Here is an 18,286-nt window from a genome sequence, read left to right as displayed (position 1 = left end):
GTCCTGTTTGGTCGCCACAGAGACCACAGCCATGCTTTTCTATTATAGAAGCAGCAGTGAATGGAGTGTACCTAGCTCAGCTGAAGAGGCCTGAATCTGCATGGAAGGCACTAGCTGTGGTCTGAACATGTTTTCCCTCAAACTCATATGTTGAAATCCTAAGCCCCAAAGGAGATGGTATTAGTAGGTGGGGGTTTTGGGAGGTACTTAAATCATGAGGGTGGGGCCCTCAGGTGTGGTATTAGTGACATACTATAAAAGAGGCTCCAGATTGATCCCAGCCCCTTCTGCCATGTGACGTGGCCCTTAGCTGTGACCCAGAAGAGGGCCTCCACCAAAAGGGGGCCACATTGGCCCCTTGTTCTAGGACTTTCCAGCCTCCAGCACTGTGAGGAAAAAAAGTCTGTTGTTTACAAGCCACCGAGCACGTGTTACTTTGTTGTAGCAGACTGAACAAACTATGACAGCACCAAGGGACTCAGCCTCCTAATCGAACTTCTCTGCAACTCATATCTCCAGATCAAGGGTGGGGAACTCTCTTTGTAAGGGCTACATGGTGAATATTTTAGGCTTCATGGGCCAATTATCTCTGTTACCATTACAGCTCTTGTAACACAAAAGCAGCTATGGACAATATGCATTAATGAGTATGGCTGTACTTTAGTAAAATATTGTTTTCAAACTGCAGTCTGAATTTGATACAATTTTTAGGTGTCACTAGGTATTATTCTTCCTTTGATTATTTTCAACCATTTTAAAATGTTCAAACAATTCCTAACTCACAAGATACACAAAAACAAACAGCAGGTTAGCTTTGGCCTGTGGGCTGTATGGTTTGTATACCACTTCTATAGATGTTCCAACTCAGAAACTTCTCTCTAAAATCTACTTCCTATATGGGTGCTGGTTGAATAGTTAGAAAGTTTGATAAAAATTATTTTCAGTTGATTTGCATTTATGTTGTTCTTACAGTACAACACATTATCCCTCCAGGCTGATATTTGGAAACAAAGGAGAAAAAAAGTACTGAAAATTGTTTCCAAACCTCGAGCTGATAATATGTTTAGATGCCTGTTGTTTTCAAGTCTTGCCTGTACCTGAGTGGTCACCTAGTAACACAGTTACCATGGCACCAAAGATTCCCAGGATCTGAAAGTGAGGGAATTTGGATGAAACTTTCCCATCTGCCCTTCCTTCCACTCATTCTTTCTGGGAGGAGATTATGGAGAAGGCTTGCTAATCTCCCAGTCAATAATCTTCAAAGGCAAGAAGAGCAACTCACTTATTTCACCCTTAAAATTTAATAATGTAGTGTTGTAGTCTTAGAGTTTTGATCTAAGACTTCATCACATTTGCAGAGGACACAATATCTCATTTCCTAGTACATTATGAAATGCTTTAAATAATTAAAATAAAAGCAGTTTTGCTTAAAAAAAAAAAAAAGTAAACAACCTGCATTCCAGTGATTTTATTCCTGGTGTGTTGTTCACTTCTTTATGCTTGACTGAATTTGACCAAGTGCTTCCTGGCTCACTGATACAGTTTCAGCTACTCCCCCATGGATGGTGCTGCTCCTCTGGCAGAATAATGTCTTATCTCCTTATATTCCACATCACAAAGCCCTACACCATTCCAGAACAGGCCAAGAGGAAATTGAGGCTACAGAGCTAAGGATCTTCTGAGGATGTTTGTTTCCACAGCCAGAAAAAAAAGGGAATTGTGGGTTCTTTCCCTACATGGTAATGTACTGGCTGCATCTCCAACATATGGATAGCAACTGTTGGAATTCAAAGAACAATAAATGACATTTGTCCCCAGGGAGATTATAATATGGGGAAAGCACCGGACTTCAAACTGAAAAGCTAAATAACAGCACAGCGGTTATGTAATCAGAGGTGATGGTTAAGAAAAGTCTCCAACTGGGACCATAGCCATATGCCAAACAGAGCAGATGGTGAGAGTGTCAAGATGAGAAAGGGAATTTGAGGATGTCTCTGGGGGAAATAGGAACTTGGCCTCAGCCTTAACATAGATATAGGATTTGAAGGATACAGAGAAGGAGGGAGCTGGAGCCCAGCAGATTTGGAGTCTGACTTTTAGTTTCACCAGTAGATGGCTTTCTGAGCTCAGGCAAGTGGTTTTTTCCCAAGGTTCAGTTCTCATCTGCAAAATTGTCATCATATTATTGCCATAGCTGATTCCCTGGTAAGTGGACTCAGGGGTGGGGATTTCGTGCAGGGGGTAAGTGTAGGGTGTCCTGGAGGCCAACACCTGTAGGAAGGAGGGCAAAGGAAGCAGACAGTCTCGGTGGAAATCTCCACTGCTTTGGCAGAGAGCTCTGAAGATGGACCTGCCCTGCAGGGCTCCACTGGGTAGAAGTGAGAGGGCTAGGCCCATACAACCCAGGTTAACCAAGCACTGGATGTGGGCCACCCTGGAAAGGGATTAAGACAAGGTGTTATTCAGCCAAGGCAATCCCAAGAGGGGCTGACAGCTAAGAGCAGAACCTCAGGGACATCCCCAGCAGCTAGGGAGTGCATGCAGGGCCTGCTGTGATGAGTCTGTAACTTAATGCATGTAAAATTGATACATAAAAGAGGTTCTTAAAGACAAATCAAGTATCTGGTACCAGTCTCTAAAGGGTCAAAAAGATAGCTTTTTATTTCAAAGACTATAAGGAGGGGAACACAAAGAATGTATTATAGGGATACTAATTACATCAGGTGATTGTATTCATTTTTTTTTAAACTGTCATGCCTATGAAAGGTTGTAAGAATAGCACAATAAACCCCTATATCTGCTTCATCTAGAGTCACCAGTTATCATTTTGCCACAATTACATAATTTCTTTATATCTATCTATACATGTAAAGTATTATTCTTATTAGTACGGGTTTGAGAATACGTTTCATTCACCACGAAAGTACAGCTCCCAAGAACAAGGACAGTCTTTTATATAATCACAGTAAATGGCTAAATTTAAGAAATTTCACATTGATATATTATTTGATACACCGATCCAGATCCAAATTTTACCAATTGCCCCAATAATGGCTTTTACAGCAGTTTTTTTTTTTTTTTTTTCTGATCCAGGATACTAACCAGGATCACAGATTGTCATGCCTCTTTTAGTGTTATTTATTGTGGAACAAATCTTCAGTTACTTGTCATCTTTCATGATACTGACATTTTTGAAGAGTACAGTCAGTTTATTTGCCTGATATTTCCTTACAGTTAGGTCCAAGTAACTAACTTTTTTTATGGTATCCTATATAAGTGATTCTATGTCCTGAATTTTTTTAAACTTAATTTTTGGAAGTTGTAGACATATATGAAAGTCATCAGAAAGTATAATTAATCCCAACAGACTCATCAACCAATTCAACAATCAACAGCTCAGGGCAAACCTTGCTTTGTCTCTACTACCATCTATTCTTCCGTGTTGCTTTTAAGAACATACCATCCAAGGCTTCCCTTGTGGCTCAGCTGGTAAAGAACGTATCATCCATCAGGGGCTTCCCAGGTGGCACACTAGTGGTAAAGAACCCACCTGCCAATGCAGGAGATGTGAGAGATGCAGTTTGATCCCTTTGATCCCTGGGACGGGAAGATCCCCTGGAGGAGGACATGGAAACCCACTCCAGTATTCTTGCCTGGAGAATCCTGTGGACAGAGGAGCCTGGCAGGCTACAGTCCATAGCACTGCAAAGAGTCGGACATGACTGAAGCAACTTAGATGCATGCATGTACACACTATTCATCAGATATTTTCATCTTTAATCTTTCAGCAACATGTGACTTTCAGTAACATCTGAACTGAACTGAACATGTGGCTTTTAACTTACTCTCTGACATCTTCCCTTGGAAGCATTTCAAACTCAGGATGTTCAAACTGAACCCCTGGTTTCCTTAACCAAGTTTGCTTCCTCCATAGCTTTCCCCATCTTCACGTAAAAAAGGTAGGACTTCGGTAAAAATGAACCTTTCTCCGTATGTGACTTCAGGTACCAGGCCTCATCCTGTCCTACTGTGAGAGAGGGAAGCTCTGTAGGGAAGTGGGGAGGAGCAAGTGATGATTGTTCGTCGTGCAGTGGGCTCAGTAAGCATTCATACATGCAGTGTCAGGCAAAGGGTAACCCTAGCATAGCAGTCAGGAGGGAAGGCCTGAGTCTGGGGACAGCAACTTCTGGGATTTATGTCCCTGTTTCTCATTACTAGCTGTGTCCTTGGACAAGTTATCCAACCTCCTTGTGCCTGAGAATTCTCGTCTGTAAAATGTGATGGTTCCCACCTTGTGGGGTTGCTTTGTGGGTTAGTTGGGGTTACCTATATATGAAATGCACTTAGGGTACTTTATGGCACAGAGTAAGTGCTCGATAAAAGTTAATGACTTAAAATAGACTCTGGATATACACGTGGTTGCTTCCTTCTGAAAATCCCTAAGCAAATATCTGAAGGTGTTGTCATGTGTTAGCCTGCTATGTGATGTTTTATACCTGTGGGCATCTGTGGGCAGAGAAGCTGTCAGTGAAGGCATTTATATAGCTTTTTTTTTTTTTTTTTTGCATGCACAAAGAAGTGTCAGTTCACTGGGGAAATGTCAGGAAGTTGTTGAATATAAAAGCCAGCCATTTACTATCCTCCAACACTTAGCTTCCAGTAGGGGCCACTTCTTACTCCTGCTGGGAGACCATCCACAAATGGAATGCCCTGCTGGGTCCTGGGAAGCGCTCACTTTGAGCAATTGTTAGGTGATACCACTCAAAGTCATTGCAATATCTGGAGAATCACAAGGAATAAGTGTGGGCTTCCTTTCTGGCTGAGTAATCTCAATTGACATTTGAAGAGATGTTGCTATTCATACGTAGATGTATGTACGCATGTACAGACAGATGGATGGATAGATGGATGAGTGGATGGTTAGATGGAAGGATGGGTGGATAGGTGGAGGGATGGGTGGGTGGCTGGCTGGTTGGGCGAGTGAATAAATGGGCCTCTATGGCTTTGTGGACCTCTTGAAATCTCTGCCTTCAGGACAGGAGTTTCTGGCTTTCTGTTAAGCTTTCTTCACAATCATCTCCTGCATTCAGTTCCACACCTGGCTCCAGGCTTCCACTGGAGACCAAAGAGGAGGACCTAGGGAATGACGGTGGGTCACCTTTCAGCAGTGAGTAAGTGACACTGTTGCTGAGGGACAGATCCTATAACTCACACAGCCAAGGCAGTGGGTCACGCAAGGAGGCCTTGTTCAGTCTGAGTGACTGGTTCTTTTGGCCTTTATATATCAGGTGATCTCACTGTGCCCTGGCCTTGCTACTTAAAGTGTGGCCAGCAGACCAGCAGCATGGGCAACACCAGGAAGCTTGTGAGAAATGCAGAATCAGAATCTGCATTTTAATATGCTCTCTGGAGATTCATATACATATTAAAATTTGAGAAGTACCTATTCAGGAGGATTCACCCTAGGAGAAGTTTGCTATCAGAATATGAATTGGGTTCAATAAAAGCTAAGTATCATATAAAAATATATTTATATATGTATGCTTTTAAAGCCCCAATTTTTAGACTTTTTTGTTTACTCATGTTCTATTTATTTTATTAAGGAAGAGGTCATTTATATCTATTAATGGTAAAACTCACCCTATTTAGAGTATGGTTCTATGAGATTTGACAAATGCATCACTTTTTTATTTGCATACAATAAAATCTACTTTTTCAATTATGCAGTTCTATCAGTTTTGATAAGTACATATCATTATATAAACGTCAACACCATCAAGATTGAAAAATGGCTTTCTCGCTTCTGAAACTTTCCTTATGTTCTTCCTTTGTGTCTGTCTCTCCTGTTAACCTGCCCCTGGGAACCACATATCTGTTTTTTGTGCTCATGGTGTTGCGTTTTGCGGATATCACATAAGTGGATGCATCGCTTAGCGTCTGCAGACCCCACACCTAACTGGGTAGTAGCTGTGGATATGGGTGCAGATCACTGAAGAGTCATGTTTTAGACCTTTGCAGTTCTGAATCCCTTTATGCCCATGGAATTGTCACAAAGAGACCCAGGTTTGGGGTTAAGTTTCAGGCTGCTCAGCAGTTGTCCCTAAGGTTTCTGGACCCATGCATGAAGACTAGCGTTGGAGACTCACTACCTGGGAAATTCTGAGGCTGAACTTCCCTGTGAGGAACCTGTCAGGTGCTTGTCTTAGTGCCTGTGCGTAGGAGTGGTCTCCACCATCTCGCTCAGGGAAACCAAGTTTTAGGGCTGGAATCCACCTCATGAAGCCCAGCCTGAGAAGGAGAAGCCATGGAGAACACCTGAAGGTCTAGGGAGCTTCTGAGCCTATTTCTCCCACTGGATGCTGATGCCCTGAAAAACATCTGGACCTGGAGGGGTAGGATCCCTTTGTGGTGACCACAGCCCTGAATCACCTCTGCAGTGCCAGTTCATGCAAAGGCCACGGGGAAACAAACCACTGTCTGCACGTATGTTTGTCCTCACTGTGGGAACTACAGTGACACCCATATCAGGCCTCTTGATGTCCTAGAGCTCATGGATGCTCTGGTCAATTTCTTTTTCCTTTAGGCATCCCCACCCATCTGTTTCATTTTGTACAGTTTCTATGGCTTTGACTTCAATTTAATCTTTTCTACTACAATGACTAAACTGCTATTAATCCTATCCAGTGTATTTTTTAATCTCAGACATTGTAGTTTTCACCTCTAGAAGTTTAATTTGGGACTTTTTGAAAAATATGTTCCATGTATCTGATTAACATGTTCAATAGTCCCTCTATTTGAACAAGTAGAGTAGAATTGTAATAACTATTTTAATGTCCATGTCTACTAATTTTAACATTAGCATCATTTCTGGGTTGGTTTTGATGGATTTATTTCTCTCCTTACTATAGATCACATTTTTCTGCTTCTCAGTCTGCCTGGTACTCTTTTACTGAATGTGAGGCATCGTGAATTTTTCCTTGTTGGGTCCTGGGTGTTTCTGTGTTCCAGTAAACATCTTAACCTTTGTTTTAGGATTCACTTAAGCTACTTAGAAACAGTTTGATTTAGCTTTGTTATGTGGGGCCAGAGAAACAATTAAACTGTCACTGATTATTGCCCATGACTGAGGAAAGACCCTTCTGTGTGCTCCACCCAGGGGCCGGTGGATTATCAGGTTGTCTTGGCAGGTATGAAGATGCCCTGGCCTGGTCCTGTGTGAGTTCCAAGCACTGTTCTCTCTAACTCACCCTGTTCTTTCCTTCCCCTCAATAATTTCCTCATGTACATGCAGTTACTGTACTGAGCCACATCATTAGTTTCTGTGTGGTTATACAGAGGCTTGCTTGTTTTAAATTTTTAGAAACTGCTTTTTTTAACTTTTGTTTCTTGATTATATAAAGTGTTTCCATGAGTCCAAAATCAAATTCATAAAAAGGCATATTTAATAAAAACTAATCTCTATCCTGATGCCTTACCCTAATGGCCTCCTTTCTCAAAAGGGATTGATTTTTAAATTTTGATGGCTTACTCTTTCTTTTAAAAAAATTTATTTATATTTAACTGAAGGATAATTGCTTTACAATGTTGTGTTGGTTTCTGCCATACGTCAGCATGTGTCAGCAGTATGTCCCCACCCTCTGGAGACGCCTTCCCACCCACCACCCCATCCCACCCGTCTAGGTTGTCACAGAGCATGGGGTTGAGCTCCCTGCATCAAACAGCAAGTTCCTACTGGCTGTTTTCCATGTGGTAATGCACATGTTTCAGTGCTCCTCTCTCCATTCGTCCCACCCTCTTCTTCCCCAACTGCGTCCACAGGTCTGTTCTCTATGTCTGTGTCTCCATTGCTCTCCTGCAAATAGGTTCGTCAGCACCATTTTTCTAGATTCCATATATATGTCTTAATATACGATATTTATTTTCTCTTTCTGATTTACTTCATTCTGTATGACATGCTCTAGGTTCATCTACCTCACCTAGTAGTGACTCAAATTCCTTCCTTTTATGGCTGACTAATATTCCATTGTATATATATACATATATATATAGGTATATATATACCACAAATTCTTTATCCATTCATCTGTTGATGGACATCTAGCTTGCTTCCATGTCCTAGCTATTGTAATTAGTGCTCTCAGTAAACATTGCACTCATCTCGCATGCTAGCAAAGTAATGTTCAATATTCTCCATGCCAGGCTTCAACAGTACACGAACCGTGAACTTTCAGACATTCAAGCTGGATTTAGAAAAGGCAGAGGAACCAGAGATCAAATTGCCAACATCTGTTGGATCATTGAAAAAGCAAGAGAGTTCCAGAAAAACATATATTTCTACTTTATTGACTATGCCAAAGCCTTTGACTGTGTGGATCACAATAAACTGTGGAAAATTCTGAACGATATGGGCCCACTTGACCTGCCTCCTGAGAAATCTGTATGCAGGTCAGGAAGCAACAGTTAGAACTGGATATGGAACAACAGACTGGTTCCAAATCAGGGAAGGAATACATCAAGGCTGTATATTGTCACCATGCTTATTTAACTTATATGCAGAGGACATCATGTGAAATGCCAGGTTGGATGAAGCATAAGCTGGAATCAAGATTGCCAGGAGAAATATCAATAACCTCAGATATGCAGATGACACCACCGTTATGGCAGAAAGTGAAGAGGAACTAAAGAGCCTCTTGATGAAAGTGGAAGAGGAGAGTGAAAAAGTTGGCTTAAAACTCAACATTCAAAAGATGAAGATCATGGCATCTGGTCCCATCATTTCATGGCAAACAGATGGGGAAACAATGGAAACAGTGAGAGACTTTATTTTGGGGGGCTCCCAAATCACTATAGATGGTGACTGCAGCCATGAATTTAAAAGATGCTTACTCCTTGGAAGAAAAGTTATGACCACCCAGCAGCATATTACAAAGCACAGATATTACTTTGCTAACAAAGGTCCATCTAGTCAGAGCTATGGTTTTTCCAGTGGTCATGTATGGATGTGAGAGTTGGACTATAAAGAAAGCTGAGAGCTGAAGAATTGATGCTTTTGAACTGTGGTGTTGAAGAAGACTCTTGACAGTCCCTTGGACTGTAAGGAGATCCAACTAGTCCATCCTAAAGTAGGTCAGCCCTGGGTGTTCATTGGAAGGACTGATGTTGAAGCTGAAGCGCCAATACTTTGGCCACCTGACATGAAGAACTGATTCATTGGGAAAGACCCTGATGCTGGGAAAGATTGAAGGTGGGAGGAGAAGGGGACGACAGAGGATGAGATGATTGGATGGCATCACTGACTCGATGGACATGAGTTTAAGTAAACTCCGGGAGTCGGTGATGGACAGGGAGGCCTGGTGTGCTGCAGTCCATGGAGTTGCAAAGAGTCAGACGACTGAGTGACGGAGCTGAACTGAACTGAGTGAACGTTGGGGTACATGTGTCTTTTAGAACTGTGGTTTTTCTCAGGGTATATGCCCAGTAATGGGATTGCCGGGTCATATGGTAATTTTATTCCTTTTTTTTTTTTTTTTTTTGAGAAATCTACATACTGTTCTCCATAGTGGTTGTATCAATTTACATTGCCACCAACTGCAAAAAGTTTCCATTTTCTCCACATCCTCTCCAGAATTTATTATTTGTAGATTTTTTGATGATAGCTATTCTGACCTTTGTGAGATCAAAACCTCATTGTGGTTTTGATTTGCATTTCTCTAATGATAAGTTTTTTAGCCATCTGTATGTCTTCTTTGGAGAAACATCTATTTAGGTCTTCTGCCCATTTTTTTTTAATTGCGCTTGTTTTTATGATATTGAGCTGCATGAGCTGCTTGTATATATTTTGGAGATTAATCCTTTGTCATTGCTTCATTTGCAGTTATTTTTTCCCATTCTGAGGGTTGTCTTTTCATCTTATTTATGGTTTCCTTTGCTATGCAAAAGCTTTTAAGTTTAATTAGGTCCCATTTGTTTATTTTTGTTTTTATTTCCATTCACTCTTTCATGTTTTAATTATATTCAGATATTTATATTCTGAAGAAATGGGTAGCATTATACACACTTTTGTTGGTTTCACTTAGCAGCATATCCTGGCAATTGCTTTGTGGTAGTGTATAGCATTGGAGAAGGAAATGGCAATCCACTCCAGTATTCTTGCCTGGAGAATCCCAGGGACGAGGGAGCCTGGTGGGCAGCCGTCTATGGGGTCGCACAGAGTCGGACACAACTGATGCCACTTAGCAGCAGTAGCAGCAGCAGTGTACAGCAATATACCTCATTCCTTGTCATAGCTTCCAGTGTTTCCTTGGTGTGAATGGACTGCTGTGCATTCACCCTGTCCCAATGGGTTTCCCAAAACTTTGCTGTTACGAATAGTTAGATAATGAATAACCTGTGCATTCAGCTTTTTTGTTTTGTTTCCTTTTTTATCTTTGAGAGAGATTTCTGTAAGTGGTATTGTCTGGTCAAAAGAAAGATGCATAATATTATTTTGGTAGACATTTCCAAATGTAATTTTCATTCCTACCAGTAATGTATGAGAAAGCCTTTTCTGCAGTTTCCCCCTCTTAATATTTATCAAACTTTTCTATTTTATATTACCTTTCTTTGTCTATCTTTTTTTGTAAATGTAGTCTTTCACTGTGAGGTCTATTTTATTTACTTTTGGTATATTCTTGGAATTTAGGAAGCTGAGTTTCCATGTCTCTCAGCAAACACACTTGAGAGTCGTACAGGAAATGTCTCAAAGTCTAGATTTGGAGTAGAAAGGAAGAAGCCATGTTTGGCCTCAGGTTTCAACTAAGATTTCCAACACAGTTTATCAGAAACACTGCTTATTGTGAGTAAAATAGTGTGGTCACACACAGAAAAAAGTGTTTTTGCACTTAGCAAGTGATTTTTGTGTGGTTTGTCTTAATGAGGTAAAGGGATTCGTTGAGCTGGAAGTCTCTAACATGCAGAAGAAATCACCTCCCCGGGACACTGACTGGCATTGTGAGATGGAGTGCAGTGATGCGGTGGGGTGTCACGCTCACATGGGCGCTGCTTCTCCTCTCAGGAGGCATTTAGCATGCAGTCCTTACTGAGGAATAGGAAAGGCGGTCCTCAGGGAGCTGCCCCATGCCCTGGTGTGTGGGCTGCTCCCATGGCTTACCTGTGCATGCCTCCAAAACTGCACGCCCTTCCGATGTTCAAAACCAGCTTGTGCATTTGTGTGTGTCACAGAGGCCTGTCCAGGCCAGATGGCACTAGCTGGTGTGTCAGCTGCTATGGTTGCAGAGCCTTCCTTGAGAGCCTTGGGGCTGTGAACAGTTCCCTGGCAGTTTCATTGCTGAACACTCATGTCAGCTGTTTGGAAAGATCTTATTAAGGTCAGAGCACAGACCTGGTGGAGTGCTGTGATGAGGGCTGAAGTCAACTCTTACGTGGCTGTAGAAGGCATAGGGAGATTCTGTAAGTAACACTAAGGTCAAACAAAATAATGGGTTCTGTCATGGGTAGCTTCTCAGAAGTTCTTAAAATTTCTCTTTCACTTTCAATTACACTTTGATCTGAGGAAGGTCAAACTGAAGATGAGAAGCCTACCGGCTTCATTGTTCTTCTCATTAACCTTACATATAGTTCATGGCACAGTACCAATCACAAAAATGATGTTGGAGCGTTAAGCTAGCTAAAAGTGTTTCCAAGATGGAGTGGTATGAGGTTTGTAATATTCTCAGCTCAGGTTCTGAACTGTACCAAAGTTATAGCGACGTTTATGTGGAGGGAAGGTTGCTTCCTCTGTGCCAGGGAGTGAACACCCCATTACGTGCAGGTCTTACCACGTATCGGTAAGGGGGGCAAGACTCTCCGTCTTGTAAGAAAGAGGTTAAGGAATGTCCCTACTGTCATACAGCTAGTAAATGCAAAGCGACATTTCCAGTAGATGCCCGATTAATTCTAAAACCAGAGCTGGGAACGATTACCAAGGTGAGACGGTGACAATGGGAGCGAGTAACCCAAGAGCCCAGGACCCATCAGAAACTCTTAGTTACCACAAGCCTGGCATCATGCTTTGGAACCTATTTGTTCTCATTTGGTGGTCATTAGGATGTATGTGTGTATGCGCTCAGCCACTCAGTGGCGTCTGACTCTCTGACCTCATCGACTGTAGCCCAGCAAGCTCCTCTGTCCATGGGATTTTCTAGGCAAGAATAATGGAGTGGGTTGCCATTTCTTTCTCCACGTTAGTATGTGCCAACCCACAAAAGCTGAAGAATTTGTAACCCAGGCCGCAGCTAGTGTCCAGGCTTGGTCTGCTCCTGTCAAATTCTCTGCCTATCACAGGCTTTTCTGAGCCAGTGGGTGTTTGTGTTTCAACAGCATCTTATTTCCTGAACTCAGGCTTCTCCTCGCCAAATGTAGATATTTAATGCAAAGAGCTTTCTATGTGAAGCTTTCCAGGTTCTTTATGAACAAAGCGCATTCTGTCTGACTGACTGAAATAACCTTTCAGTGGAGAAACAGAAGAAGCATTGCTTCATTTCTCCTCCACTTTTCAAATCTCACTGAAGAGGGGTTAGTTATGCCTCCAACATTCCATTTCTGTAATAAAAGGTTATTATCAGGCAGCACTTCTGAAGGAACTGCTGATTGAAGTCAACATTTCCATTTCAAAACAACAAATAAAAGCTTGTGTGTAAGGAAGGCTCGGTGACTGGCAAACGAGGACTCCTTCTCCACAGAGCAGCCTTTCCAAATATACATGTAGGTTTAAGAGATCCTTTAAGGAGCCAGCCAGGCTTCTTCCTGCTCAGCTGCCTTGAGGTCTGCTATCAATTGATTGTGCTTTTCTTGAGGGTCTGTGAGGTGGAAGGTGTGAGGGAGAAGCCTCACACCCTAGCCAGGGAGATTGGACACCTGGGTGTGACTCACAAGACAGGGATGAATCCCAAGTGCTGCCCAAGTGGGGCCAACACCCAGGAAGTTCAGAAGAGCAGCTCCTCTCCTCTGCAGGTGTGGAGAGGCCCTTGCACTGCCCAGATGGTGCCTCCTCCCTCAAGTGGACCTGTTACATCTGTTGCCTGCACCAGGAATGACTTTCCCTTCTCCATGAAGGCACGGTTCAGCCTCATAGCTGTAACCCACATGTCAGCCAGCTTGTCCTGCCCCTTGAGGGCCTGGGAAGTTCTGGTTCAAGTCCTCATCACGTGTGGTAGTTCACACTCTTCCCGAGATAACCACAAGTCTTCAGTATCCTGAATATCTTCTTCTCTGTTGCCTCCATTCTGTGCCATGTTGGCTTAGACTGAAAATCTAGGTCCTTTATTCATTTTCCTTCACGTCCTTACTCACCAAATCATCTATGAAGGCATTGGACCTTTGCTGACTATTTGAAGGCTAGTGGTAAAGGCTTCATATCACAAGGACTTATGCAACTTCAAATATTCATTAGGCATCCCTGTTGTTAAAAATGTTCTTTCACTTCCTGTTGCAGGTAGACTCACTGGAAAGCAGTGAGATAACTTTTCTGGTCTGAGATGATTTTCCTGCAGAAAGCTTTCCTGGTGGGGGGTGGGTGTGGCAGCTCCCTGGATCCACACATGTGGGGGAGGGCAGGAAGCTGGGGAAAGGAATAAGCCAGGATAGGGTACCACTCAGCAAGGCCTTACCTGGGAATGGAGTATGCTCAAGCTGGGGTGGCCCTTGCCTGCAACATTATTGGTGGATGGAAGGGATACTCCCCACTGCTGGGGAACCAGACTTCACTCCTGACAAGGGATCCTGAGGTACAGACCAGTGACCACCACACCACCCAGGCGTCTCCAATTCCACATTCCTCCCCATTTTCTGGCATCTGTTGCTTTCCTCCCTTTCTCAGGAACAAAAAACCTCAGGCCAGGGCTGTAGCCTTTTCTCTGGCTCTCAGGCTTCTGCTCAATTCTGTGTCCTCAGGATCTTATCTTACCCCCAGAAGTCTTCTGTACCTGTTTTTTTTTGACACGTGTGGGTGTGTGTGTGTGTGGGTGTGTGTGTGTGTATCTACTGAAGTTTCCATCTGTCCTATTTCAGTAACAGTGGGCGACCTCAGAGGTAAATTGCTGAAATGAACAGAAAGTGGTTTTTAGAATCTGAGCAATCTGAGTTCACAACTTGGCTCCACTTCTTACTCTGTGGTCTCAGATGAGTCCCTTTGCCTCCAGCCTCAGTTTCTGCACCTTGAAATGGGGGCATCATTAGCATGCATATCAACAGCACTCTGCTTAGTACTCAGCAGACAACCAGCAAGGGCTAGGAGCCTCCCTGCTCACACCTCTTTCCTGACCTTCCAGCTGCCCCGACTTATGAACTGGTTTTTAATTGACTATGAAAACACTTGTTCTTTTAAGTTTTTCACAAATTTTTTTTACAGATTTGAAATCCTGCTTCCAAGCAAATGATCCTAAAGAGGCCCTTTAGCTATTGTCAACTGCAGAACATATGTCCATGGTTGCAGGGCTGCTGCTGCTACTGCTAAGTCGCTGCAGTCGTGTCCGACTCTGTGTGACCCCACAGACGGAAGCCCACCAGGCTCCCCTGTCCCTGGGATTCTCCAGGCAAGAACACTGGAGTGAGTTGCCATTTCCTTCTCCAATGCATGAAAGTGAAAAGTGAAAGAGAAGTTGTTCAGTCGTGTCCGACTCTTAGTGACCCCACGGACTACAGCCTACCGGGCTCCTCTGTCCATGGGATTTTCCAGGCAAGAGTACTGGAGTGGGGTGCCATGGTTGCGGGGCAGGAGGCACAAATTCAAGGACTTCTGGGGCCATGTTTGTGTTCGTGAACCAAGGCTTTTACAGTTTTCCTGGTGTCTCCTGGTTATTCTACTTTGTTTAAGTTTTTTTCTTCTTTGCGCCATAAATCAAATATGTTCTGTATCATTGATGCCCATTAAGACCATGCGTGAATTATAGTAAACTTTTATTTCTCCTAGCTTGAGGCAATAGACATTATTTTGAAACAATTAAGCATGTTTATGATAAAATTGAGTGAATTAACACAGCTGTGCCTATATTATTTTGAAATATCTGCAGTTTGTTCAGTGCTAAAGATCCTAAGCACCACCAGAAACCACAGGTTAAGGAGAAAGTCTTATATTTATTGCTGTATTTGTTCAGTTTTGATACTCATCACTTTTTTCATTCAAAAGACCCCATTTATTTCAATTGGCTAGATATTAGTTTAAAACATTTGAATAGACAATGAGTTACTAATTAGACTCTTGAATGCCTTCAAAACTCTGTACATTTATGTAATCAAATTCTTTTTAAAAAAAAAAAAGGTGTTTTTTTTTTTCCAGTTTTATTGAATTAGAATTGACCTACATCGTTGTCATTGTTTAGTCACTAAGTCATGTCCTACTCTTTGTAACCCCATGGACTGTGGCCTGCCAGGCTCCTCTGTCCATGGGATTTTCCACTCAAAAATACTGGAGTGAATTGCTATTTCCTTCTCCAGGGGATCTTCGCGACCCAGGGATCAAACTTGTGTCTCCTGCATTGGCAGGCAGATTCTTTATCCCTAAACCACCAGGGAAGCTCCATAATTGACCTACATACAGCACTGTATAAATTTAAGGTGTACAGAATAATGATTTGACTTACATACATCATGCAACAATGACTATAATATGTTTAGTGAACATCCATCATTTCTTACAGATACAAAAAAGAAAAAGAAATATTCTTTTCCTGAGATGAGAATTCTTAACAACTTTTATAACAACATACAGTAGTGTTAATTATATTTCTCATGTTGTACATTACATCCCAGTACTTATGTATCTCATAACTGGTAGTTTGTACCTTTTGACTGCCTTCATCCAGTTCCCTCTTCCCCCATCTTCAGTTCAGTTCAGTTCAGTTCAGTTCAATTTAGTCGCTCAGTCATGTCCGACTCTTTGCGACCCCATGAATCACAGCATGCCAGGCCTCCCTGTCCATCACCATCTCCCAGAGTTCACTCAAACTCACATCCATTGATGACATCCAGTGATGTCATCCAGCCATCTCATCCTCTGTTGTCCCTTTTTCTTCCTGCCCCCAATCCTTCCCAGCATCAAAGTCTTTTCCAATGAGTCAACTCTTCGCATAAGGTCGCCAAAGTACTAGAGTTTCAGCTTTATCATCATTCCTTCCAAAGAACATCCAGGGCTGATCTCCTTCAGAATGGACTGGTTGGATCTCCTTGCAGTCCAGGGGACTCTCAAGAGTCTTCTCCAACACACAGTTCAAAAGCATCAGTTCTTCAGTGCTCAGCTTTCTTCCCATCCAACTCTCACATCCATACATGACTACTGGAAAAACCATAGCCTTGACTAGATGGACCTTTGTTGGCAAAGTAATGTCTCTGCTTTTCAATATGCTATCTAACTTGGTCATAACTTTCCTTCCACGGAGTAAGCATCTTTTAATTTCATGGCTGCAGTCACCATCTGCAGTGATTTTGTAGCCCAAAAAAATAAAGTCTGACACTGCTTCCACTGTTTCCCCATCTATTTCCCATGAAATGATGGGACTGGATGCCATGATCTTTGCTTTCTGAATGCTAAGCTTTAAGCCAACCTTTTCACTCTCCTCTTTCACTTTCATCAAGAGGCTCTTTAGCTCCTCTTTACTTTCTGCCATAAGGGTGGTGTCATCTGCATATCTGAGCGTATTCATATTTCTCCCAGCCATCTTGATTCCAGCTTGTGCTTCTTCTAGCCTAGTGTTTCTCAGGATGTACTCTGCATATAAGTTAAATAAGCATGGTGACAATATACAGTCTTGACATCTTGGATAATCACAAATCTGAACTCTTTTTCTATGAGTTTATTGAAGTATAATTGACCTGTAACATTCTGTTAGTTCCAGATGCACAGCATAGTGATTTGATATTTCTATACATTACAATATGATCACCGTGATAAGTCCAGTTACCATCTGTCACCAAAGTTATTACATAGTTACTGACTATATTACCAGTGTTGTACATTTTATCCCTGTGATTAATTTCTCTTGTAACTCAAAGTTTGTCCCTCTTAACCTCCCTCACCTATTTCACTCATTCCCCCGACCCCCTCCCACATGGCAGCCACCTGCTTATTCTCTGTATCCGTAAGTCTGTTTCTGTTTTGTTACATTTATTCACTTGTTTTTTAGATCCCACATATAAGAGAAATTACATGTTATTTGTCTTTCTTCATCTGATTTATTTCACTTTGCATGATATCCTCAAGGAAATTCTATCCATCTTTAACAAGATTTCCTTCTTTTCCTTTTTTTCTAATGTTTCATTTTATGTATATATATATATGTGGAAATGCATATAATATATATATGTTTTTATATATATATATATATGTATAAACATCTTCTTTATCTATTCATCTATCCACTGACCCTTAGGTTGCTTTCATATCTTGATTTGTAAATAATGCTGCAGTAAACATAGATGCAATGCATTGTGGTTTTGAATTGCATTTTCCCTGATGATTAGTGATGTTGAGCATTTTTTTCATATGTCTGTTGGCCATCTGTATGTCTTCTTCTTTTTTTTTTTTTTTACTTTGTTTTACTTTACAATACTGTATTGGTTTTGCCATATCAACATGAATCTGCCACGGGTGTACACATGTTCCCCATCCTGAACCCCCCTCCCACCTCCCTCCCCATACCATCTCTCTGGGTCATCCCAGTGCACCAGCCCCAAGCATCCTGTATCCTGCATCAAACCTAGACTGGCGATTCATTTCTTATATGATATTATACATGTCTCAATGCCATTCTCCCAAATCATCCCATCCTCTCCCTCTTCCACAGAGTCCAAAAGACTGTTCTATACATCTGTGTCTCTTTTGCTGTCTCGCATACAGGGTTATCGTTACCATCTTTCTAAATTCCATATATATGCGTTAGTATACTGTATTGGTGTTTTTCTTTCTGGCTTACTTCACTCTGTATAATCGGCTCCAGTTTCATCCACCTCATTAGAACTGATTCAAATGTATTCTTTTTAATGGCTGAGTATATTGTGTATATGTACCACGGCTTTCTTATCCAGTCATCTGCTGATGGACATCTAGGTTGCTTCCATGTCCTGGCTGTTATAAACAGTGCTGCAATGAACATTGGGATACACGCGTATCTTTCAATTTTGGTTTCCTTGGTGTGTATGCCCAGCAGTGGGATTGCTGGGTCATAAGGCAGTTCTATTTCCAGTTTTTTAAGGAATCTCCACACTGTTCTCCATAGTGGCTGTACTGTATGTCTTCTTTAGAAAAATGTCTAGT

General features: G+C 42.0%; 1 protein-coding gene across 14 annotated transcripts in view; it reads left to right on the top strand.

Moving 5' to 3' along the window:
* The window catches only part of NEK11 (NIMA related kinase 11), a 281,512-nt gene that overhangs the window by 233,410 nt on the left and 29,816 nt on the right, over nt 1-18,286 (top strand). Inside the window, exon 16 of one of the 14 annotated variants that reach the window (XM_042237185.2) lies at nt 49-5,076. The exons of 12 other annotated variants lie outside the window; for them this stretch is intronic. In XM_042237185.2, coding sequence (XP_042093119.1) covers nt 49-94 — 46 coding nt within the window. In that variant the 3' untranslated portion in view covers nt 95-5,076. Of the gene's footprint in view, nt 1-48; nt 5,077-18,286 lie in introns of those variants that run through there. One more of the 14 variants, XM_042237193.2, reaches the window with a different exon arrangement.

The sequence above is a fragment of the Ovis aries genome, chromosome 1, assembly GCF_016772045.2.
Source record: "Ovis aries strain OAR_USU_Benz2616 breed Rambouillet chromosome 1, ARS-UI_Ramb_v3.0, whole genome shotgun sequence".
Lineage (NCBI taxonomy): Eukaryota > Metazoa > Chordata > Mammalia > Artiodactyla > Bovidae > Ovis > Ovis aries.
The sequence above is the reverse complement of the archived record's forward strand: the minus strand, read 5'-3'. Positions and strand labels throughout refer to the sequence as shown.